Genomic DNA, 24,801 nt, shown 5'->3' with positions numbered 1-24,801 from the left:
AGAATGTGCAAACTTCAGCATTACACCTCATATAGATTACGTTAACCTCAACCATTCTCGTATTCACTCCCACTATCCCAGCCTACAACAGAAAAACCAGGCATAGAAGAGCCACACAGAAACTACACAAACATTTACTTTCTTAGTAACTTTACTATCCATTAATAGCAGGGAATTTCATCAAAATAGCTATTTTAAAGGAAAGACTACATGAAGTTACATTAAAATGTGTAAGGGGGATAGCATATTCAGTCTATACATGAGTTGATTTTTTTCCCCTTTCCCTGGGATAAAAATGACAAATACAGTAGAGTTAAACTCAACAGCAGAAGTGAGATAACCTCTACTTTCAGGAAGTTCTGTTATGTTAAGCATATTCAGTCTATACGAGTTAATTTTTTCCCCTTTTCCTGGGATAAAAATGACAAATACAGTAGAGTTAAACTCAACAGCAGAAGTGAGATAACCTCTACTTTCAGGAAGTTCTGTTAAGAACATTTTTGACTGATGTAGGCATTTTATCCATCTTCTGCTCCAGTAAGTCCTTCTTTGCCAAACCCATGTTTCAGCACTTCATCTAAGCACTGAGAAAACACAAAAAGTTTTCTCCTATACTTCCATCTTGCAGGAGTATAACTTGGGTTGGAAGAGGCAGCAGACTAATAGCTCAGGTGGCTTTGTATTGTGGAATGCCCTCGTGCTCCCAGTGGTTCTGGAAAATCCCTCAGGTACACTGACCACATGCACTGTCCATGTCCTTGAGGCTAAACCACTGCAAGGTGTAGGGACTGGGAAATCCTTTACTCCTGAAGATACCTGTGCAACAGTTATAGTGTGTATTGGAATGTCTTTTACAATGTACATTTTGAAGTTATTTCATTACTTTAATACAATAGGCTAAAATTATCATCAGGTAAATATCATTAACTTGGTGGCAAACAGTGGGCATACTAAACCTAAAACCATATTCTCCTGGATTTCATATATTTAATTAGTCAGAAAAGCTTCCAAAGATTTTAAACATACATCAACTCAAAGGCCATTTTCAAAACAATATGCATTGAGCTATTTGCACAGACTATGGGAAGAGGGGGGCTAACAGAACTAAGAGTATCTGAAGGTTTAAATTGCAAGTTTAATGCCAAATTATGCAGACAAAACCAATACTGAAGTTAGAAAATGCTTTCCTAAACTAGTAACAATAGAGAAATGCTTGACAAACCACCTATTCTTAGAAACTTGTCAGACAGAGACACTTCAAAACAGAAATTAACAGATGTGACTCTTAGCACAATCTCCATCCAATTTATGTAACTGTGTACATATAAGTTTTCCTTTAAATTGACAATAGATAGTATGTAAATATGCCTTTTTTTCTTTAAGGCATAGAAGAGCAATACACATTATTTTCAGTTACATGAGGCAAAATATAGGCAAAGTTATCACTGTAAAACTGCTGAATTTTAGTGCCATAAATAATTGCTACATTTAAAAAACATTCTGAGGTTTGAAAGAATTTAATGCTATGGAACAAAAAAAATACAGTATTCCAGGGATTTAAGATTAATAAAATTTTAACTAAAACATGCAAGCCAGTCTTAAGTCAAGGCTTGGGGTATTATTAAAAATCCCATGGATGAAAGACCTCATAGGTCAGATTCAGATCCAAAGCAGGGGACATAAATGAAGATGCTAACATATGAGACCGTGTCCCAAGTCTCATTAAAGTCAACAGAGATCTAGTGAGCAGGTTATGGAGTATAGACAGTAATTCGTCTTATTTCAAAGTAAACACTTAAGGCTTGAATCAATTTTTAACATAGGTGTAGCGCCATTTAATAAGCTCTAGAATATTGCACCTGATCTTCAGGTGCCATTCCAAAAAGACTGAGTGTTTCAAAGATGATATTGTATCTACTAGTCCTAATGAGATTTCTAGGATACCCAAGTGCTCCTCGATTAACACTAACCATTTACTTCTCAGCAACCAAATGGCTAGTCACCTGGATCACCCTCTATGCTCTTTCAATTCTAATGACTGTTTAAGACCCCCTTGACATAGACACCAACATGCAGACATCTATATTCAGACCGTTTAATCTGCAGACTGAAACCTTTTGTAAGTCTTGCAGCAAAATCTGGAAAATTAGTTTAGATTAACACACACACAAAACATCCTGAAATGTAACCAAGGCATGCCCATTCAGACTTTTATACATAAAGCTAATTTAAACATTACACCATGTAGTAAGTAGTAATGTAAAAAACACAATGCAAGCTGAATATGATGAGGGCAGTTGAAATCCACAAGTAAGTACACTGCTACAGTGTGAACAAGCTGCAAGCAGCAGATTAGCCTCATCACTAATCCACTGACAAGGGAATTACAATAATTAAGCCCTGAAGTCATGAAAGCCTACAGTGATATTACAAGGTCATGTTATAAATAAGGGCAAAATGAACACAAACTGCACAGCTGCAAGCCAAGCTCCTGAACCACATGTAACACAAGGCTTTCCATGAATAAGGTATGGCAAAGATTATGCCAAAGCAATTCTAAAATGTACTGAGATTCAAAGACTGCATTTTATTATTTCTACATCTAGTGACATCTGCGAATAAAAGAACATTTCAAACCACACAACAAAAAAATGACTGATTGTATTAAAATGCTTTTACAGTTGCTTTGTTCATACAATCTCTGCTATATGAATTTCTGACTCAATTTTTTAAATCTGTGCTTAAAAATAATTCTTAAAGGCAAAAAAAAAATTAGAAAGAACTAACAACAACTGAATTTCAGTGTGTACAACACGGGGAACAGCTGGACTCAAATCCATAAGTTCACAACAAAGTTTTATCCCTGAAACAGATGGAGCAAGAAACTGTTGGAAAGAACAGGCTGCCATCCCCTCTGGGGACTGTCCACTACAAAGGGATTGAGACATATTAGATCTCAGAAATATATTAAGGCAGAAGTTATGAGACTCCAGAATTGTGGTTCTTACTGCAGACTTTTAGTGAGAAGAGACATTTTTTAGTGATTATAAGTTGCATTTTACTTCCCTGCATAGAGACCACTGAGAACTAGAGCCTCCTTTTCAGTAACCAGGCCTCAGTGCTGCTCCTCTCCCTGCATATACACCTCCCTCCACTCCCAGAGGGAAAGCCTATCCTTCATCCAAAGACACTAACTACTTACTGCTAACCCTCAGCTGGCTCAGCTGGGAGCGTCTTTCATCACTTTTTCCTCTTCCTGACACTAGAGGCAGCATAAAATGTAAATTGTCCAGCAGAGCTTATCAACTTGAGCTCTATAGTCTTACCTTTAATATGAACGTGTCCCACCCACAGAGACAATTATCTATCCTATGACTTGTCTCACTCCCTTCTTTAATATTATGTCTACATGGCTTTGGTCTTTCCCCTAATTCCTTTCAAAATTATCTGCCTTCAACTGCTCCCTTCTCTACTTCTCCTTTCTGAATTTTCCAGCCTCTGTAACCCTTCTCCCCATCTTTCTCCACTCCACTTAGGCATGCAACTACCTCATCAGTAGCCTGGGAAAGGAGAAATATGCTCATTTAGACATCCCGGTGTCTGGTATGACCAAGTGACATAAGATCTTTTAGCAATAAAATTTTCTTAGCAGTTCAGCAGCTGACTTGACAATGAGCAAAATAAAATTTATTTTACAAGAAGAGTAACTTTTCTGAACCTGAGCCAGTTTGGTATCAGAGTATCACAGCTCTGATATGAACCCTTATTGAACCTCAAATGCAGGTTCTGAAAGGGTTAAGACACTTTCAAAAGTGAGATACTTCCAAAAAAAATTGTTGAGAGGCAACGTGGAAAACACAAAAAATACAAATGTAGATTTTTATATGCACATTTCTAATTACTAATAGCCTGTTCTTTTGGTATGGGAGAACTTAGTGGAGAAGTCAGAAGAAGCAATAGAGTGAAATACAAAGTGTATTTTAGTAAGTATTTTGGATAGACTCACAAAGAAAACTTGACAGCCCTACTTCCTAGAGAAAAAAAGATCTCCAGTAAAGTGGGAGTCCTAGCTCCTGCAGGGAAAGAAAAACTTCTGGTAACTAAAAGAAAGAATGCAGCTGTAACCCAGTAGAAGATACTGATCTGGATGCCATGACAGGATTTCAGTCTCTAGGGACAAATAAGAGAACTTCATTTGTCTGAGGGTGCTAATTACACATGAGGGGTAGGGATAGTAAAAATAAATGAAATAAAGCACTTGAGACAGAGGTCCACGCATACTCCCATGTGTTTAGAAAACATTTAAAACAATCTACTTGGACACCATATACTTTAAAACACGCTGCTCAGCAGCAGCATAAAGTGAGGTACAAGCCTTGCCCTGAAGTATTTCTGTGTCAAGTGTAGACCTTCATTCTATACTGATTAATTCTGCTGTGGGGTTAATAACCTCTGAGAGGAACATAGCTGGATATGCTCAATAAACTTGCTACAAGGTTTTCCAGAGCCTATCTGTCAAGACATTGCCTGCTATTTAAAGATGTTTACCATGACGCATTGTATATTAAATTAGCTTTTCTAGGTCAATTAAAACTATGAAGCTATACTTTGGTAGTAGGCTACAAAGGTATGTTTTGACAGGTTACTCTTCTAGAACCTTCACTGCATCCCAGCTGGACTTCTTGGAAAAAACAAACAACTCAAATTTTATTGTCACTAAAATATCCACCAGCTCCACAAAAATCTTAGCTCTGTCCTCCAAACTCGACACAAGGTACCACAGTGGGAGTCACTTGCATTTGTTTAAGGTAGGGTTTTCCTATTCTCACATAACACGTGAATACAGGTGAGAGGTTACCAAACTCTCAGGAACACCTTGTATACAACCGAATCTGATTTGTGATCATTAAGCCTATCCCAATCCCATTCTGCTTTAGTGAGGTCACAGAACATCACCTGCTTCTGCCGCATACATACACTGCTGCCTTCCAGGCTCCATACCTTCCAGGGCAGCCACATTGTTACAGCATGATCTGGGTACCTTCAAAGAAGTGTCAGTGCAAACAGGGCGATTTTTTCCCCTTTTCTTAAGCTACATTCAAGTATAGACACACTGTTATTATGTAAAGGCACAAAGTAGCCACAGTCCACCTTACTTTGTTACAAACTTGGTGCACTAGGGTTCCTGTTTTCCTCATGTGCTGATGTACTACCAAGAACATTCCTAGGGGTCAACGTGAAGCTCCCTACACAAACACGGTGGTAATCAAGCTGTCCTCTCCTATTGCCTTAACATGTCTGGGGGAGCCAAGGAAGGAAAGGTGAGCATCCAGAGCAGAGTTGTATGAAGAACTGAAGCAATAAATTGACCTCAGTTGTCCTTTTAAATTTTACTCTGGTCCATTCATTGAGGAGATATCATTTTGAATCTAATTGCATGAGTTTTGAACTATGTAAAAATATTTCTCACTTTCTGAGAAAATTGCTACCATCCTAACTTGCACCGCTAGTTTTTATGTACCCCCACTGTGTTACATACCAGTAATACAAAAAAGTAAGAATTATTTCGTAGGTTACACAAAACATTTTAAAAATTATTCTACATCAAGTTTTCCTACACTTGTTCTGAAAAAGCTACAGCAACCTTGCTTTTCTTTGATCTTTTCTCTGAATCGTCTATAACATGTGAGGTATCCAGTATTCAGCTTCCTAAACGAGGTCGCTTAATAAAGTCTCTCAGTCCTTCCATAACACCATTAAACAATGTTTCCTTGATATTATAACCAAATGAACTAGGTTGTCAGGCTCAGCTGTGTTAAAGTTGTTTACACTTACTAAAAGAACAAACAGAAGCCTCCTGCAAATGTGTTTTCTTCTTCGGTATAAAGAGCCAATCACATTATCAGTGCAAATATTTTACCCATAGAGGTGTTTTCTACAATTAGCATGGAAGGAAGAAGGTAGCAAAGCCTACAATGATTAAAATGCAGCTGTTAAATCATTCCCACACTTATTAGAAGTAGGATGAAGGTAACTACAGACATTATCTGGAGTTTAAAGTGATGAAAATTCTAGTTTTTACTCAGCTTAACTTTCTACTACTGCACTGAATTAAAAACATGTCATAATCAGAGCTTATTTTGTAAAAGTATGCTAATGATACCACTGCATATAACATCCAAATGTAATCTATTCAATTGCCAACTCAGTAGATTAGGTTTGAAGTTACAATATATTAATAATTTTAAATTGACTACAAGTCTGAAATCTTATCCTCTAATGAGCTAGCTAGTTTAGAGAAGTCCCTTTTTTCAGAACTATCACAATTCATCTCACTATATCCACACCACAAGAACATCAATATACTCAAAAATTAGAAAAACTTTCTTTTTTAGTAAGCAACACAAGTTAAAATCCACTTAGAGTCAACATGCAACAACTGAAATCAGGCTGGTCAGATAGCCATAGTAATAACCGTAAGAATTTCTTCTTAATTTCCAGTAGGAAATAAGCAGCCATTCCAGTTAGATGACACCGAACACCTTGAAAAGTGAGATATGCATCATTTAGACCATGCAAAACTTGAGCCTGTTACCTTTATCAGCATTTTTAAAATTTTGATAAAATCCATACCACTGTATGTAAAAGCGATCTCATGCTTCCTGTGTCAATGTGAAAGCTAACAAATACTCTGTGTCAGAAGTACAACACAAGACATTCTCTCTCAATAAAGTTGATAATCAGAATGGTGGTAAAAAATGTGGGGGCAGAATAGCTACGAAATTCTTCCCACATACAGAATAAGCAATTGATATTATACTGATTAACTCAGAGACAAGATCCTTATTATCCATTATTACAATCAGCACCTGCTCAGAGCTCATTGATTTCAAATGAACTATCGCATGAGTTATACTGAAGTCTATATATACACCTCTCTCCTAAAAATTGTCCAGATTCCTCTATATGTCTCCAACACTTCTAGCATATGTACTTGAATCTTACAAATCCAAAAAACATTAGTTTTCACTTTATACACTTGGAGCTACTCAGAGCAAATGATGTAGCAAGCTGCATTTCAAAAATGTCTGTGCCAAGTTCTTTCTCTCATGGACTAACAAATCCCTGTGGTTCTGATATCCAGGAAAAAAAAAGCTCACTGGAATTTCAAGTTAGAAACAGAGAGGTAACAAGCTAAGGTTTTTTTGACAAAAATGCTTAAAAATGAAAAAGCTGAAGGACTACCTCCCAACATATTACGAACTTCATTGGAAAATGGAAAGGAGACATTCTAACACTGAGATAGATTTTATGACTGTACTATTGGCAAAGATATTCTAGCTGTATGATCTGCTTTTCTCATTTGGTTAATTTATTGAAACAGCAAGAATAGAACAGTAGAAACTCCATTCACAAACTGATTTATGATCTGGTTAAACAGTGCTGTTCTCTTCTCATGGATTAAATCAGGCCAAATAGATTAAAGATATGTGCTAGTGCATTTCAGTGACAAGGCTCTGCCATTTCTATTACAAGGAAATTCATTGGGATTCCCATTATCTTGTTGGCATGTTTATAAGCAGTGGAGTTAGCTATCCTAGATTTCGATCAGATATGTAACTCTCAGGTTTTTCTCATATCCCTCTCCCTATCATAGTCTCTTCATAGTCCAGCTTTATTCTGTACCTCACTACAACAATCACACCTATGATGAACACAAAGGTTTAGTCAACCCAAAATGAAATTATTTGGAATGAAGACATTATTATGGTAGGACAATCATTTCATTTCAAAAGATACCCAATCTAGAACCACAATATTGACTCTTTACAGACAAAGCTTTCAAAGATTCTTCATGAAGAATCTTCTAGTGGCCCTACACATACAATCTCAGAAAAAAGAATGCTAGACTTCACTTGCTGTGGTTCATAAATTTGCATGCAAGTACGTTCATTCCTCTTCCTCCAAAAATCCTACTGCAAACCTGAGAATAACTACTAAGTATCACATTTGAAGTACCTCTCAGCTTCTCAGTGCACCTAGTACAATACACATTCTTCCTTTGAGAGTCAAACAAAACTCTTTCTCCTTCTCTCTGCCATCTTTCCCACTACTTCTCTTACACAAACTCACTGCATCTCTCCAACATCAACTGAACTCATTAAACAGAGCAAGAATAAGTTTGGGGTAAGCATGCTGGCCCACTCTGAAGTTAGAGCATCTCACTGAGGAATTCAACAAGCACCAGAGTCAGCACAATATATGGGGATTAATTTAATAGTAATATATTGATAAAATAATCCAATTCAATCTGAAATTATTAATCTGAACACCACACCCCCTTTACTCATTTAAGTAGCTTTTTTTCTTTCAATTTCAAAATGAAATATTGAACACAAAATTCTGCAAATATTAGGGGTTCGCCATAGCAATTGTTTCATCATGGAAATGGACTCATCCAGTAATGTCATATCAATGCATACTTTGACTTGTCTTCACAGCCACATGTGGCATTCTTAATAGGAGAATACAAGTTACAATTTAAGGTATGTGTAAATAAACTGCATGGGGTCTTCCACTTCTGGTTCCAAGGTCCCACTTGCCTCAAGCCTGACAGAAAATCCAGAAAGGAAGTTTTCCACTATTTTAGTGCATTACATTGAATGTATTGTGGAGAGTTCATGGACATCATCATGGTCAATAGGGTCAGAAGACAGCAAGGCCCTGTCCTCTTTCAGCAACAGACAAGAGTTAGACTGGCTCAGATGTCCAAGGATTAAATGAAGCTTACAATCACATCCTGTCCCTCCATTAAGCATAAAATAAGCCCCAACATCCTCAACCACAACAGCACTGATATTTGTTTTATCCCACTATGCTAAACTTCATAAAGCCAGACTCCCAAAAGCTAACCTTTGAGGAAAAAAGTTAATTAAGTCCATTCAGACAGCTAAATCTGCCTAATGAAGTCAGGTGAATCACTATGGATTGACACACTGGCTACCAAGGGCAGCAAGAAAAACTCAGCAGTCCCAAATTACAGGTACAGTTCACTAAAAGACTAAAAATCAATCTAAGCAATCTCTTTAAGGAACTTCTTGGCAACTGATGATCTTAAAAAGCACTGACAACACACAAGCAGAGAAGAATATGGGAATAGGTGATCTAAAGTCTTTCCCACAATCACAATTTTCAAAAACACATTGAGTCTTGTGAAGCTAAACTTTTTTCCCCTTTGCTTCCCCAGAAATATTCAAGCTTCATACTAAGAAGAAAAGGTAGATCTGCTGATCTGAAAGGATTATCAGCAAAATTTTAAATATAAGAAAAATTGACTTAAATTTTACTTATACACTGAAGAGAGCTATGCAGGTTAGAGAATGTCAGGGATCTTGTTTCTTTCCAAGCTACTTCTGTAATCTGGCAGCCTAAAGCATATGAACCATCAATCACATCAAGACATTTAAACTTATTTTCAAAGATGCAACTTTAAGGACACAGTCTATGCTTTAATATAATGTATTTTAAAGAACATTCTAAAATGTTTCAGTGCTTTTGGATGAAGTACCCTCCTCAAATTCTATAAAACATGTAACTTAAATAAAAACAAAAAAATCCGAATTTAACTACTAAGTGTATCTACCAGTTTTTATTGCAAGTTACATCATGGGTATTACTGTGCAAGTTTTATTTTAGGAAAATAATTTATCATTAACTTTTCAGACTATATTCAGGCAGGCTTTTAATAGATGTTAGCAAGTTTCTATTTAATGAAGCAACACAATTGAAAAAAAACTACTCTGTAGTAACACTTGGGTCTACAATTTTAAAACATAATGTACCAGAAAAAAACCAAGCTAAAGGAAACCACAACATCAGCAGGTGAAATGAATGTGAAGCAATCAAAATGTTTTGCTTTGTCATCTTGCTAAAAAGCAGCTACACCTGTCTGCAATCGAATAATAAAGTACTATTTAATAACAGATCCTACCTAAAAGCAGCTTCCCAAAAGCAGTTCATTCCACAAACATCAGAGGGCAGCATCCAATAGGAATTCCAGAAAGATACAGACAAATTCTTACACCTAACAGAATAAGACAAAAATAACCTATATAAATGTTACTGATTTTATGGCAAAGTTAAATGTATTATCTTCTAGTTCAAATACAACTTGAACAGCTAATTACTTGACAGAAAACTGGCTGTGCAATGCAACTTGAATACAAAGGAGGAGGTATTAGGTGCCAACCAGGAGTATTTTTTAAGGAAGAATGGTCCCATCCTTTAGCCTTTCCTCTTCACATATTTTCACAGAGAAAAAAACAGAGGGGCTGTGATTTTTGAGGGTCCTTCTCTGTTCTTGGCTTAAATTAAGTCCCATAGGTAACAGAGCAAATTGCAACACTTACTGCTAGAAAGAACTCCTTCACCTCTTCAATATCTTTGTTTACTCAAAGCAGAGGAGCAACTATATCTTTTCATTTTCAAAGTTACATATCCATTTAACACAATTCCTATTCATCCATGACTCTATTCAAAACAAACCTGCAAGTTTGATTTTTAATAAAAAATAGGGCTTTGCAGCACCAAGGAATTCCACTGTTTCAGAACAAAAGGTTAATGCAATACAGAAATGATCACCACATTTGGCAAGTTTTTTCCTCCATACTAATAGCAAGACTAATAATTTATTGACTTGTGCTACACTAACAACTAAAAAAACATGTTTTACTAGTTCACCATTTATGCAACAGCAATATAGGAAATATTTAAAAATAGAAACAGCAGCATATTGACAAAGGTTCTGGTGAGAAAATCAACATCAAGATTGCAGATCTGCAATGTCAAGCAGAATATTGTAAAGCAAGGGATATACTCTTGTGTGCCCTTCTCTGCTCCCTGCTCTGGTGACACAAAGCCAGTAGTGCTTATTCTCCCTTGAAAGTTAATATCTGTGAATGAAAGACATGTGCAAGAAGAAAACCAACACAAAAGCTGCCAACGAAAAGGTATTTAAGGACTATAGCTCAGACCTCTTCTGGAAGTTGGCTTTGCAAGTTTGAAATGAAATCAGCATCATCTTGGTAGCATCTGTAAAGGCCAATGTTTTGCAAATAATGGCACCAGAAAATGGCAAGCTGCGTAATTTCTTCTTTTTTTAACACATGAGAAAAACGACTTGATAAACACAGAGTTTCACAAAGCCTCATTACGTGTTGGGGGGAGGTGCGATGCAGTTCTTTGGTAGAGATCACAGGAAATCCTTGTATTCTGTAGATACATGTTTTCAAGTAATTTTATGTCATGACTTAAGAACGCTCACCACAAATAAATAGTGAGGTACAAAAAAATGAAAATAGACTGTGACTAAGATATCTGAACTCATCTTTACTAAAGTAAATGGTATAAAACCACAATGGCATACAACCACTCTGCTATATTCTTTCTTGTATCAACCTTTGTGGCTTTTGAAGTTTTTTAAAAACTTCAAGGCACATTAGGACCTTGTACTTATCTGAAGAGCAATCTTTACAATCTCTACTGTGTAGCTTTTTAAAGTAACTGTTTCTCAATACTTTTAGGATACATTAATAGACAATCTCTCAAAAACAGTTTTCTGGTTTGGAAGATTATTGTCTTCTTAGAATCATAGAATCATAGAATCAGCCAGGTTGGAAGGGACCTTCGAGATCATCAAGTCAAACCCTTGATCCATTACCGCTGCGGTTACTAGACCATGGTGCTAAGTGCCACATCCAGTCTCATCTTAAAAACCTCCAGAGAGGGAGAATCCACCACTTCCCTGGGCAGCCCATTCCAGTGTCTGACCACCCTCTCTGTAAAGAATTTCTTCCTAATATTTAACCTAAACCTCCCCTGGCACTGTTTAAGACCAGGCCCTCTTGTCTTGCTGATAGCTGCCTGGGAGAAGAGACCAACCCCCACCTGGCTACAACCTCCTTTCAGAGAGTTGTAGAGAGTGATGAGGTCTCCCCTGAGCCTCCTCTTCTCCAGGCTGAACAGCCCCAGCTCCTTCAGCCTCTCCTCATAGGACTTGTGCTTGAGTCCCTTCACCAGCCTTGTTGCTCTTCTCTGGACCTGCTCCAGCACCTCAATATCCTTCCTGAACTGAAGGGCCCAGAACTGGACACAGCACTCCAGGTGTGGTCTCACCAGCGCTGAGTACAGGGGAAGAATCACTTCCCCGGTCCTGCTGGCCACACTCTTCCTGATCCAGGCCAGGATGCCATTGGCCTTCTTGGTCACCTGGGCACACTGCTGGCTCATGTTCAGCTTCCTGTCAATCCAAACTCCCAGGTCCCTTTCTGCCTGGCTGCTCTCCAGCCACTTTGTCCCCAGCCTGTAGCACTGCATGGGGTTGTTGTGGCCAAAGTGCAGGACCCGGCACTTGGCCTTGTTGAACCTCATCCCGTTGGAATCAGCCCAACTCTCCAGCTTGTCCAGGTCCCTCTGCAGAGCCCTCCTATCTTCCAGCTGATCGACACTTCCCCCCTAGCTTAGTGTCATCTGCAAATTTGCTGATGATGGACTCAATCCCCTCATCTAAATCATCAGTAAAGATATTAAACAGAACTGGGCCCTACACTGATTCCTGGGGGACACCACCAGTGACCGGCCGCCAACTGGATGCAGCACCGCTCACCACCACTCTCTGGGCTCGGCCCTCCAGCCAGTTCCTAACCCAGCACAGAGTGCCCCTGTCCAAGCCGCGGGCTGCCAGCTTTTTCAGGAGTATGCTGTGGGAGATGGTGACAAAGGCTTTGCTGAAGTCCAGGTAGACACATTCACAGCCTTCCTCTCATCCACCAGGCGGGTCACTTGATCATAAAAGGAGATCAGGTTGGTCAGACAGGACCTGCCCTTCCTAAACCCATGCTGGCTGGGTCTGATCCCTTGTCCTTGTCTTATTATTACAGGGTATTCCTCTTCCAGTTGTCAACAGCAGTTTTCTTAGCTGCTATTATCCTATCCAAACTACCAAGGCAAGAGACAGGGTTGAAGTAATGCCTAAGTCATTTTTCTGACACACTAGGCCTCTCCAATATTCCGTTCAGCACAACAACATTATCAGCATGGGATTCGAGTCATAAATTTCACATTTAAAACCAAAACATTACTAAGATATGTATGTTTGTAACTTACTTCACGTTAGACTAAGACTATTTTCCTTTCAACAGAAGTCTCTCTCAATTGACCATAGGTTTTTGCATACAAAGGATTAAGAGACTGGAATCATTGGACAGCATTTTCTTCTTGTTATTCACAGTAAGATCATTTCAAATGCAATTCATGAAGATATTTTCTTATTTTTAATAAAATCTCAGACTTAGACTACAAACAATTACTTTACAAAGCTAGGGAGATGCATTATATCTGTTCATCAAACAGGTACAGTCATCGTCACTTCAGCAAGGTTACTAACTAGTCAGACAGGAATGGTCACTTTCACCACTAGGGAGGGATATTTTGTTCTCATCTATTATAGTTATGTGATTAAAGGACAGTCTCCACAAAGAGAAAGCAGAAAATAATGTCAGGTGAAAGAAACACAGCAATCTAACCCAGGCACATGGAGCACCCTGACCCAGCCCCAGTTCAGGGGAGCATGAACCCATGCCCAGTGAGCCCATGAACCAGGCAGAAGTTCCACCAGATGAGACAACAGGAAAGACTCTCCAGAGCACCTCACCAACTGCCTAATGGGAGTACGGCCTGCAGGGGTGTGGGGCTCACTGTGGGTTCAAGGTGAACTAGGGAGGAACGAGAACACAAAAAACAGTGAGAAAATAAGAGGGTCCAGTCACATGTGAACAGGTTGCCAGTCAATATGATTGGCCACGTTGTGTGCCTGATCACCAGCCTTCTTAATAAACTCAGTTTCTGTTTTCCTGGGTGATGGGAGTGGCTCTGTTCCATGTGCATGTACACAGGTCAAAGTGCCCACAAATGAAAAGATGGCCAGAGATCATAGGGGCAAACAAGCCTGCAGTGCCAGGAACTGGAGAGACATGTGTGCAAGTAGCATGTAGGTGTGTGCACGCTGGTGCATGTAACCACTAGCAACAAGACAAGCCTACCAGTAGAGCAAGAGGCTTGGGAGACAGCTATCAGATGGGCCATAAGACTGGGTCAGGCTCTGCAGAGAACAGAGGGTCTGAGCTACTGAAAGAACATCTCTCTTACACAGCCACAAGAGATTAGGGTTTGAGGGATGGCTACTGGAAGTACCAGAAGGTCTAAGCCAGCCACCTGGGGTTTGAGGATTGGCTAAGTTTAACGCTATAGGTCAGGGCCAGCTATCTGAAAGACCCCTTTGCATGAGGCAATCCTGTGGCCAGCTGCCACAAGGCTAAAGACAGTAACTGGAAAGATCCATAGTGTATTCATCTTTACATGTGCGTGCACATCCAAAAGGATGTGAGTACCAGTAATTGAATTGGGTCTGCAAGGCTCATGGGTTTGCACACCCAGGTTAGCAACAGTGGAAAAGAGAGGACCAGGAGGCAGTTCCTGAATAGAATGAGTGTCTAAGATCAGTTACTGGAGGGATCCACATTATAAACCTTAATATATTTTTCACCAAAGCCTTTCACCCTCATCAGCCAGAGAAGGGAACAGGATCAGGACTTGTCTTGTGTAAGTGCTGTTTTCTCTGCACTGATCTCTGTGGCCAACCATGTGTGTATGCACTAAGAGCATATGTTCCTATTAAGAATAAATGCTCATCTGGCTGGACCCAGGAACATAGAAATGCAGCAGCCTTGCCTCCATCACACTGCTGAAGTGGACAACTCCTAACATCTACCATTGTCAAAAATATAAAAATGAAGAAATATGAAGTTTCAAAAATCACTGGTGTCACAGACATTGATCTGTTTGCCAATTCAAGGTACCTCTTCTTTAAGAAATGAGGCATTTCATAACTGCCTTTATCAGGTAATTTAGCTTCAACATCACTGGATAGTAAAAATTTTACTACTGCAGACATAGAAAAGGTGTCTGTATTGTGATTTGAAAACTTTTCAGAATTAAAGGAAATTTTTAAATTATTGTGCAAAATACATAGCAATGCACAAGTTGCAGTCATGAAGACTGAGGCCCTGTGCTCAGGTGAGTCAAGTTTTAACCATAAGGAATTCCACAACAATCAACAGTAATCTCTTAATGAAGATCACAGTTTAAAGAGCCCTTTTTAATCCATGTAGCATCTTTTATACCACTGTAACTTCACAGCAAATTTAGCAGAATGTCCAAATGGTGAGGGCTGCAGCCATGAGTACTATGTTCTTGTCAGTACTGCATTAACAACCCAGGTCTGATCAACTGCATGAATCAATCAAGAGAGACAGCCTGGTGTCTTTCCTATGGCATAAGCCACAACATGCAGCAAAACAGGTAAGCAGCATTTTTTAGTTCCTTCCTGTTCATAATCACTCAGGAATAAAAATTTGAGATGATGAAATGCTCAATGCAATTCCCAAATACACTGAGAATTTCTGATTCTTCTCAATAGCTTTTCCTGAACATTTGCAGCAATATCACAAATTTGTCATGACATACTTTGTCATAGAGGCAATGGCTTTATTACACAGGAGACAGTAAAAGCAATGTTAGATGTCTGACAGATGCCAAACTTTTTTACTGGAAAAATCTCAATAATGTTTCATTAATTTAAAATATTTCTATGTAAAATAACATTTGCTAGTCAACTGCTTGACAAATTCGGCAGATTTTTAAAATGAATTTTCAATTTAAAAGGATGAAACACTCAATGATTTGAAGTTTAACTCATTTTTTGCAATTCTTAGACAGCTTCTGGACCAATTTCTCAAGAATAGCTGAGAAGCAGACTGGTGAAACTGCTGGTTAAGCTCTGATAGAGACAAAACCAGCTCTGTACAGGTCAAGGAAAGAACCAACTACCTGTCACAGCCACCCTCCTCTGCTAAGCTCATGGATATACTTCCTACACTTTTCCATGCACTATAATCCACTTAACTCTCCCCTTGCCAGGATAGTTAAGAGAGCAAGAGACTGATACAGTCAGATATCTGTGTCACACACAGCAAAACAGTGTGGCCAGCTGCAAAAATGCTAAATTACAGCACAATGGAAAAATGTTTCATTTGAATAGTCAAATTCATTGACCTCGCTAACATCACAGAACTGACAACAGATTGATTCTTTCTCTATTTCTCAAACTTGCCATTAGAATAGCACTTTTTTGGCCCTGAATAGATGAACATTATCTGCCTAACTGAAGTGGCAATATTGATAAAATTAACTGAAGGTTCACTTCTCAGTCTGCTAATTAACTCATCTGAAAGCATGTGGAAAAAGACTGACTTGAATGGATACTCCACAGACAGCAGATTACAGCACTATTTAATAATATACTGTAGCAAGTATATGTTTATGTACTCTGGTTTTGATTTTTTTTTTAATTTAATTTCATTTTTTTCTTAGCCACCTTCTTCATCCATAAATCATACTAGCAAAGAAAAAAAGGCTGACTACATATACTGCCTTTTGATTGACTTTGTATTTTCTGAAAGTAGAAACATCAATATGCTTTCATTTTTTTCAAGTTCAGATCCACTGCTCACTTAGCTATTATTTATGACAGTACTGACTATTCATTACTCCTTTTCTCACTAAAATGAATAATCAATAGGACAATTTACCTTCACTGCACAGCTAAAAGCCAACCTTAATTTAGTTATTAAATTCTTAAAAGGTTTTTCAGCTGTTTAGACCAAGTTTCAAGATATAAGCCTTTAGTTTTCAGTCCTCTTGTTCCTCAGGCTAGATTAGCATTTGAAACAAACAACTCCTTAACAAACTGATTACCCAAAAAGTTCCGCTGAATTATTATGCTTATTGGAGGATCCTGCCTCAAGCTGTAATTCTAGTTTCAATATGGTATTTCCTTTTCAATTATTTTCTACTTAAATGTGTCATCAATATTGCTAAATTCTTCCAGGTATAGTATTCCAAAGCCTTATTCAAAGCTTGCAGTTTTCATGTTTGCATGTTCTGAAAACTGACAGAAAATTCAACTTCCCCATCCCAGAGCATGATCGAGTTCTTTCTGCCCTTATGGGATATCCTAAACCAGATTATTCAGAAAAAGAAAACCCTTCTTGGCTAAAGAGAAGAGAAAAACACTGCTGAGTGCATAAATGCCTTCAGATGATAGACTTGCTTTGCTGAAGTGTATTTTAAAGCTGTCAGAGAAACAGCTGAAGAAACCCATTTATGAAGGTTACTATTAATGCATATAAAACATTAAACTTTAAGAAGGATTAGAAGGTTATCCGAACACATTTTTTTCTATAAGGTTATGGACCCTTCAGGATATTACACAATCACAAGATAGTTAGAAGTGGGCATATAACAGCCATGTGGCCACTGTGCTCAGTCTCCACTGAAGGAACAGCTGAAGCATAAAAACTGAAAGACACCAATATATTCACTAAGATGTGCATGTATCACTTACACAAGTGAACGTAATGCAGTTTTAATACTTTAGAATAACTGAAACATGCATCTAAGGGAATATTCAGTGGGGTATTTCTTAACTGTCACAGGACAGAATTTTTCCTTAAACAAAAGCCTTTAAGGGACTGTTCTAAGGGACTGACTCGCCACTAGATTTTGCACACACTGTTTGCACAAACAGCATGTTTCAATAACTTACAACAGGGGATGTTCTTCCTGAGCCTTCAGTTTGACAGCAGTCTACAGGCAAAGAAATCCCACAGAGGTGACAACAGACACTGATTTTGCAAGGAGATATGCCTCCATGACACTATACACAGGAATTATTTGTGGCACTTGAGACCTTTAGAAAAGAACTTTCTCAGTTTGTAAAACTTTTCTACTTGGCAACACAGGGCAGATTTATATCTCATCTGACATCACTCCAGCAAGAAGCTTCTTGCACATTGCTGGGGTTCTTCCCCACTCATATCTTTGATTTAAAAACTACACTTCGGTACAAATACTGAAAGAGTACAGCTTTTAAAATGAACTTGGTTCTTCTTTTGCTAACCAGGAGCATGATGCACTTGAAAGTCATTTCAATGTTTAGTAAAATTATTTAGATTATCATCTTTTATTGACTTAATACAATTTTTCTTCGTGTAAACTGCATGTTTTCCTTAGTAAAACAAATATCATACATACGTTTTTTCCTCACATTTCTATTAAAAACTGATTTATTAAACCAATAAAATCTTACATAAAACTGTTGAAGGTAACTCTTTTATTTCAGTTAGTGTTCCTTAGAACCAGTAGATTTCAACTGTTCATGAGTTTTTAATCATGAACTAGAAATGAGAAACAAACATCCTCACATTTTTTTCAAGTCATAATCTGTATTAATTTGAACTAAAGCAAAAGCACAGGGAAAAAAATTCTCTGAAGTAGTTACACCAGTCAAAAGCTGGGTTTTGCGTTTTAGCTGACTCCACCCCTAGTAACTAAGAATGCTGTTTCATAGTATTTTAAGATTATTAAGTCACAGCTTGTCATCCTACCATCCTCCATAGTTCCTTTGCACCAGCACTGACACTTTCATAATTACATGATGAAGCAATTCAAAGCGCTGAGCTGGCAAAAAACTAGATGGTTTTCAGGCCGGTCAACATGCCAGATCAACTCATTTGTGTGCTCAGACAAGCAAAAGCAGTGTAAGTAGTGGGGGACGCCAGAGCTTGTGCAGCATTAGGAAGGAGAGACCATCTCCAAACCATTAAACTCACATTCTTTTAAATTGCTTTAGAATCTTAGCAGAGCTAGAGGTAGGCTGGCCCAGAAAGGTCTGGCCTGAATTTCTCCTCCAGTTTCAGTAACAGATTCCTTGTCACTTCTCTTTTCCTGGCATTAGGATTCCCATTGCCACTAGTGAACAGTATTAGGAAAATAAAACCTAAAGGAAAACTACTAATTTTCATTCCATAATCTCACTCACTGCTTAACCACATAAAAAATTCTGGTGATAGGAGGCAGGCAACAGAACAATGTGACTCTGCAGAGTGCGAGATGCTCACGCTTACATCCCTTTAACTGCAGAAATCAACTCGCCAGTCTCTGTGAGAAGACTGGCTGTATTAAGGTATCCCATAAAAAGTTCTGCTTCAATGAAGTTATATTTGATAACTCTATAGTTACCAAATTTCAGAGTTGAACGAGCACCCTGGAATTTTCTTCGCTTGGAAAAAAGAAATGCACCCTCCCGCCCTGTCCTACCAGGAGCGGCCAGGGACGCGCTCTGAGCCGCGGGGACGCGCACGGGGGCGGCATTGGCCGACGGCAACGCCACTTCGGAAAGTTTGCCTGGTCTGTTCCAGGCTTCTCCAGCCGCTGTTCTCCGGTGTCCGGCCCGCGGGGCGCCGAGAGGGAACGCACGGAGACACCGCCGCCCGCCCCGCCAGAGCGCCTCCCAGGCCCCGGCCCCGGACAGCCGGGGCGCCGCGGCCCCGCTCCGCCCGCGGCAGGGACGGCGCCCGGCGCTCCCGCCTCCCGGCCCGCCCCGCAGGAATGCGGGGGGAACCACCGCCCGTGCCTCCCCCGCCCGGCCCCGGCCCCCGCGCCCGGTACCTTCGGGCCCCCGCCTCGCCCCGGCCCGCGCTCCCCGCCTGCCGCCGGACGCCGGGCGCGGCGGGGTCTCGGGCCTGCCGCTCCCGGCCGCCGCCGGGCTCCTGCTCCAGCGAGAGGGCGAGCTGGCTGAGGCCGTAGAGCAGCGAGCAGACGCCGCAGCCCAGACACAGCAGCGCCACCCGCGCGAGCCGCCGCATCCTCCGCCCGCCCGGCCCCGGCAGCGCCGCGCGGGCCGCGGCTCCTCCGGCAGCGCGAGCGCGACGGGCGCGGCGGCGGCGCGCGGGGGGCGGGGCGGGACCGGCGGGGGCGGGGCCGGAGCCGGTCGGGCCGCGGGGCGGGGCCGTCGTGGCGGCCGCAATTCAATTGTCCCGAAAGTAAAAAAAGCCTCTTCCTCTTCTTCCCCTGCCACCGCGCCCCCGCGCTCAGCCTGGGCTCGCCCCCGTTCAGGTCTCCAGAACGTCCCAGGCAGAGACAGCGGCAGCGCTGACGTACCAGAAGCCCGCAGGGACAGCGCACAGGCTCCTGTCTCGCCGTGTCTTCGTGAAGGGCAAAAGTGGGGCTAAAGTCCCCTCAAAATGACACTCTTTTCCCCTATGCTCAATGTTTCTGTTGCGATAACTTCGATTTTCCTGTATAAAAGCTTCACAGATGCCTCTCCACAAGGATATTCTATAAGTACAAATAGCTAAAGGAAAGGTGCCAAAAGGATGGAGCCAGGCTCTTCTTGATGGTGCCAAGCAATAGGACAAAAGACTACAGGCAGAAACTGATGCACAGGAAGTTCCATGAACATCAGGAAGAACTTATTTACCATGCAGGTGACCGCACACTGGAACAGGTTGCCCAGGGAGGTTGTGGAGTCTCCCTCATTGGAGATACTCAAGAACCATCTGGACGAAATCCTGTGCCATGTGCTCTAGGATGACCCTGCTTGAGCAGGGAGGTTGGACCAGACGACCTACTGTGGTCCCTTCCAACCTGACCCATTCTGTAATTCTGTTATTCCCTCTCATTCCTTAGGCAGCCGTAGTTACACAAGCATCCTTTCTCCTTGTACAGAAACGATAAGAGCATGCAAATCACTTTGGACTTCAGTGTCCTTCCCTCCTCTGGCCTTGGCACAGTACTCTGGCCCAGGGAGCAGGTGGGTGCTGCTGGGCCAGGAGGATGCTGGGCTGGAGAAGGTTGGTGAACTGAGCCTGCAGGATTTGTTTGTGGTCACTAGCAAAGAGAGGGTTATTTTGGCTCACCAAGTCATGCTTGTGGACAACAAGATATAGGTCTGGGAAGTGGCAGAAGAAATAATAACTATACATCCTGCTAGACAGGGGGAATATTGCTTGGGTTGCAGCTGAATCCAGTACAGTAGTGCATCCCCCCTCACAGGCTCAGACCACTGAGTAAAGACCTTACAGCCTAACTACTATTGCCAAGGTAAGTATTTTAGAGTCATCACTCAGTGCTTCTCCCTCAGCTTTCAGGTTTAAAAAGAATACAAGTTTGGAATAATTCTGCTTCCTTCTTTGTCCTCACAGTGCATTTGGCTCACATTTTCTCTATGGAGTGAAAATACCCTTTTTTAAAATAAGTGATGATATCCCCATTTAACTGCATGAATTCAGGACCCTGAATTTTAAGAAAAATGCCAACATGATTTACAATAAAGCATAAAAAAATAGTTCTGTTATAGATTGTGTGGTCTAAGGGTGAATGTCATACGTGAATGCCCATAAAACCTCAGCCATAGCTTACTGCTGCTCTTGGCTGTACTTAAAAGAAGGGAGAAAAAAGAATGCCAGCTGGCAACTCTGGTAGTTGGAAGAGAAGCAACACCAAAATTGTTCTGCCAAAATTATTCATTACCTCTTTCTCAAAATAAAAGAAGAAATGAGGAGAGAAGGTAGCCCTCAGAAAATACTGGATACTCAACTCTGTTTGCAGTGCAGATACCAGGATGATTACTAATAGATACAAGCAGGGAAATTGGGACTGAGAAAAGAAGTAGAATTCAAGAGAAGTAAGGAACTAGGGGGCACGGGGATGATGAGAATTCAGCGCCAAAGATGGCGAGGTAGAGATGGGAGTCAGAGATGAAATGGGGAAGTATTCATGAAAAGAACTCTTTCTAGAGTTTGTAAAATGAAGTAAGGGAAATTTATGTCAGTGAGATCCACGTGCTGGCTTCCACTAGAGAAAGAACCAGCTCCGAAAGTCCCACTCAAAGTCTTAGCTGGGCTTTCTGCCCCTCTGCTCTGTGTTCCTCATGGCTTTCTATCACAACTTGCCATTCAGCTTCCCTCATTTTGTGTTTGCACTCAAAATCTGACTCATTGTTCTCATTGCATATCTACCTGCTGAATTTGTGCACTGTCCCACTTCACAGTCCCTTACATACACTACCAAGTCCATATGCCAGGGAATGAGTTACACGGAGAGTCAGAGTGGAGAGATACAACCCACTATTTACTGACAGTAAGCTTAAAAGCAGAGACCAGTTAGTCCCTACTGAGGTGTTACACTTGCCTTTTTTATGGAAGAGTGTTCCAGCCAGGGAAACTGAGGTCTGAAAGGTCTTATAAAGGCACAAAGAATGAACGTGGCAAATGGGCAGCAATAATGCTCTCATGCTTCAGAAGAAGAAAGTATACTCTTGGATGAGAAAAGAAGAAATAAGGAGTGCTAAAGAGAGGCAACACAGGGAGAATTTTTTAATTGTTATTATCAATCATGTCATTACCGAAATAGGAATTTCCAGGATTCTCTTCATTCAATGCTGTCCAATAATACATTAATAATTTATCAGTGGGAATGTATCTGCGGTGCTCTAAAAATATAATTAAGGTAAGGTCAGAGAGAAAGTTAGTATCTTGTGTTAAGCTCTGTCATGCTACTGGGAAGCAAAAAACAGCTAAACTTGCATGTACACAAGTCTTTTTTCACACTGCAAAATCTGTCCGTTCAATCAGTTGGTGTGATAAAGATAAAATGTTTCTAACTACAAACTCAGACCTCTGAGTAAGGAAGATAAGCAAAAGTGACTGAAATGCTGTACCTAGGTAGTATCACTGAGAAAAAAACACTGTCAGGTATCCAGTTACCTCATTCCACCTATAAATTCTTTAAAGATTAATAATTATGTATCTTTATTACTCACCATGAATAGTTAATGAACAATATGTAATATATTAAGCTATAACATTTGTTAATCTTTAGTAACTTAAAACATGAAGAGGTATAATCAGGTGTAAGATTCTCTCCTTTTAATAACAATTTTAAATCTTTAAATTCTTTCTTGACTGGAATTTAGTTACTTAGCTGTGGTAACTTTTGCATATTTAGAATTCAATTCTATTTACTACATTCAGAAATCAGTTGAAACTCAGAAAACAGCAAACTTATTAAACTACTGGTGCTATATAAGTAGTGAGAACAATCAATTTTTTAAAAGAATCAGCATCTTATACTTCTGCAAGCAATGTTCAATGGTCAGAAGGGCAGTTACTGTGTGCCAGAAAAGGAAAACAACATTCTAAAAATTCATTAGATCAAGATATAAATCAGATCAACTTAATTAAAAAACACAGTCCTAATCAGACGCATCTGTATCATTCCCCCTGGTTTTGTTCTTTCAGGAAGTTAAACTATTAGTTAAGCTGGCAGAGCAATAAGATTTTCTGCTGACAGCTTTGTGTCAATGCTGCCTCGTGCAGACCAGTTAAGAGTTTTTCAAAGGCAGTAACACTTTCTTTGATGTTCATGTGCCCTTTCATACAAGCTGCAGTGTCAACACTCAGCTATGATAGATTGTGAGGTTGGCTAAGTAAGAAGAAACTGCTTTGCTGCCATGTGTTGTACATATGGTATCATCGGACTTCTTGGGACAATGACCCATTTCTGTTGCTGCCAGATATCATTGTTTTTTTCTTCCCTGTTACTTTTTAAGAAAAAGACTTAGCTTGGTACCACTGCCTTCCATTCTTACTGCATCTACTCTTCAAATTTCCCAATGTATAAAATTGCCCACAATGTATAAAAATATTGATAAAAATTCTCAAAATCAATTTTTATTGATGAGCAAAATATTATTAACTTCCCCCATTCCTTCCCTGTTTAGTTCTCATTGTTTAGCACTTGTGCTGGTTTAAAGGTAAACTGGCAGGGGAAATGAACTCAACTCAAAAGAGAGATTATAAGTCAGAATAACAATTTAATAAAATAATACAATAAGTACGATTATACAGAGAAACAATTGGGTTTAACCCACAAAACCCAAATGTATAACCCAGCACCCTGGGGCATGAACAGAGTGGTGTTCGTTGGGGCCCCTGAGTCCAAAGTAAAAGGAGAGGGGAAAACCTGTTGGTGAGAGTGCTGTTGCAGTCTGGTCGAGAGTGGTGGTTGCAGTCGGGTTGAGACTGGTGGTCTGCAGTCTTCCTCTGGATCCCACCAGTGGATAAAAAAGTTCCAAGACTCCAAGATTATATATTCTCCAGTTCAGGCAGGAATGCTCAGTACCTCCCTCAGGGTGGGGAGTTCCACAATAGGTGTGAGGACAGGGGGCACTCTCCTATCTCGCAGGCCTCTTAACACCCAGTTTATAGCCTGAGGAGTCAGGCTGCTCTGGGTAGAGGGTGTAAATAGTCTATTGATAACAGTTTCTGGGAAATGGCATGGAAGGCTATAGGGGACACAGTTTTGGGTTACACCCATACCCTGATGAACTGGTCCCAGCTGTTCTAACTAGGACAGCATTGTAGTGTGTTTAACCTATTTAGACTCTAAGTAGGAGCTTAAAATATTTTGCAATTACTCTTGATAACCACAATAATACCCAAGGAGAACAGGAATAGGAAAAACACCTCAGGACATTTGTACACAAAATTAAGTAAGCTGCTTTGTAAACAGTTTGGGAAGGGGTATGATACTTTGCAAATTTCCTAGTTTCTTCTAATATGAATCAATTATTTCTTCGATAGAAACACATCACTTCAAAACTTATTTAATGGATTCTCTGTGAACAATTATAAGTTATTAAACATTAGTCAAAATATTTTTATCATTCCTCTTACAAAAGTACAAATTCCATGCCCTAAATAAAGAAATAAATAAACATCTATGTATGTAGGCTTGCACAGTATTTAGTGGTTTACTACATTAAAAAGCAGAAGGAATGCT

At 40.0% G+C, this 24,801-nt stretch overlaps 1 protein-coding gene across 3 annotated transcripts in view; it reads right to left on the bottom strand.

The window, feature by feature from the left end:
* The window catches only part of GXYLT1 (glucoside xylosyltransferase 1), a 34,664-nt gene extending 14,828 nt beyond the window's left edge, over positions 1 to 19,836 (bottom strand). The window contains exons 1-2 of one of the 3 annotated variants that reach the window (XM_027711018.2): positions 19,627 to 19,836; positions 9,992 to 10,084 (exon numbers count right to left, since the gene is read on the bottom strand). In XM_027711018.2, coding sequence (XP_027566819.1) covers positions 9,992 to 10,084; positions 19,627 to 19,823 — 290 coding nt within the window. In that variant the 5' untranslated portion in view covers positions 19,824 to 19,836. Of the gene's footprint in view, positions 1 to 9,991; positions 10,085 to 19,275; positions 19,342 to 19,626 lie in introns of those variants that run through there. The other 2 variants (XM_039385438.1, XM_039385437.1) reach the window with 2 other exon arrangements.
* Between the last annotated feature and the right edge of the window lie 4,965 nt (positions 19,837 to 24,801).

This window comes from Pipra filicauda, unplaced genomic scaffold (genome assembly GCF_003945595.2).
Source record: "Pipra filicauda isolate LSUMZ 115617 unplaced genomic scaffold, ASM394559v2 scaffold40_size4127951_pilon, whole genome shotgun sequence".
Lineage (NCBI taxonomy): Eukaryota > Metazoa > Chordata > Aves > Passeriformes > Pipridae > Pipra > Pipra filicauda.
This window is presented reverse-complemented; position numbering and strand designations above follow the sequence as displayed.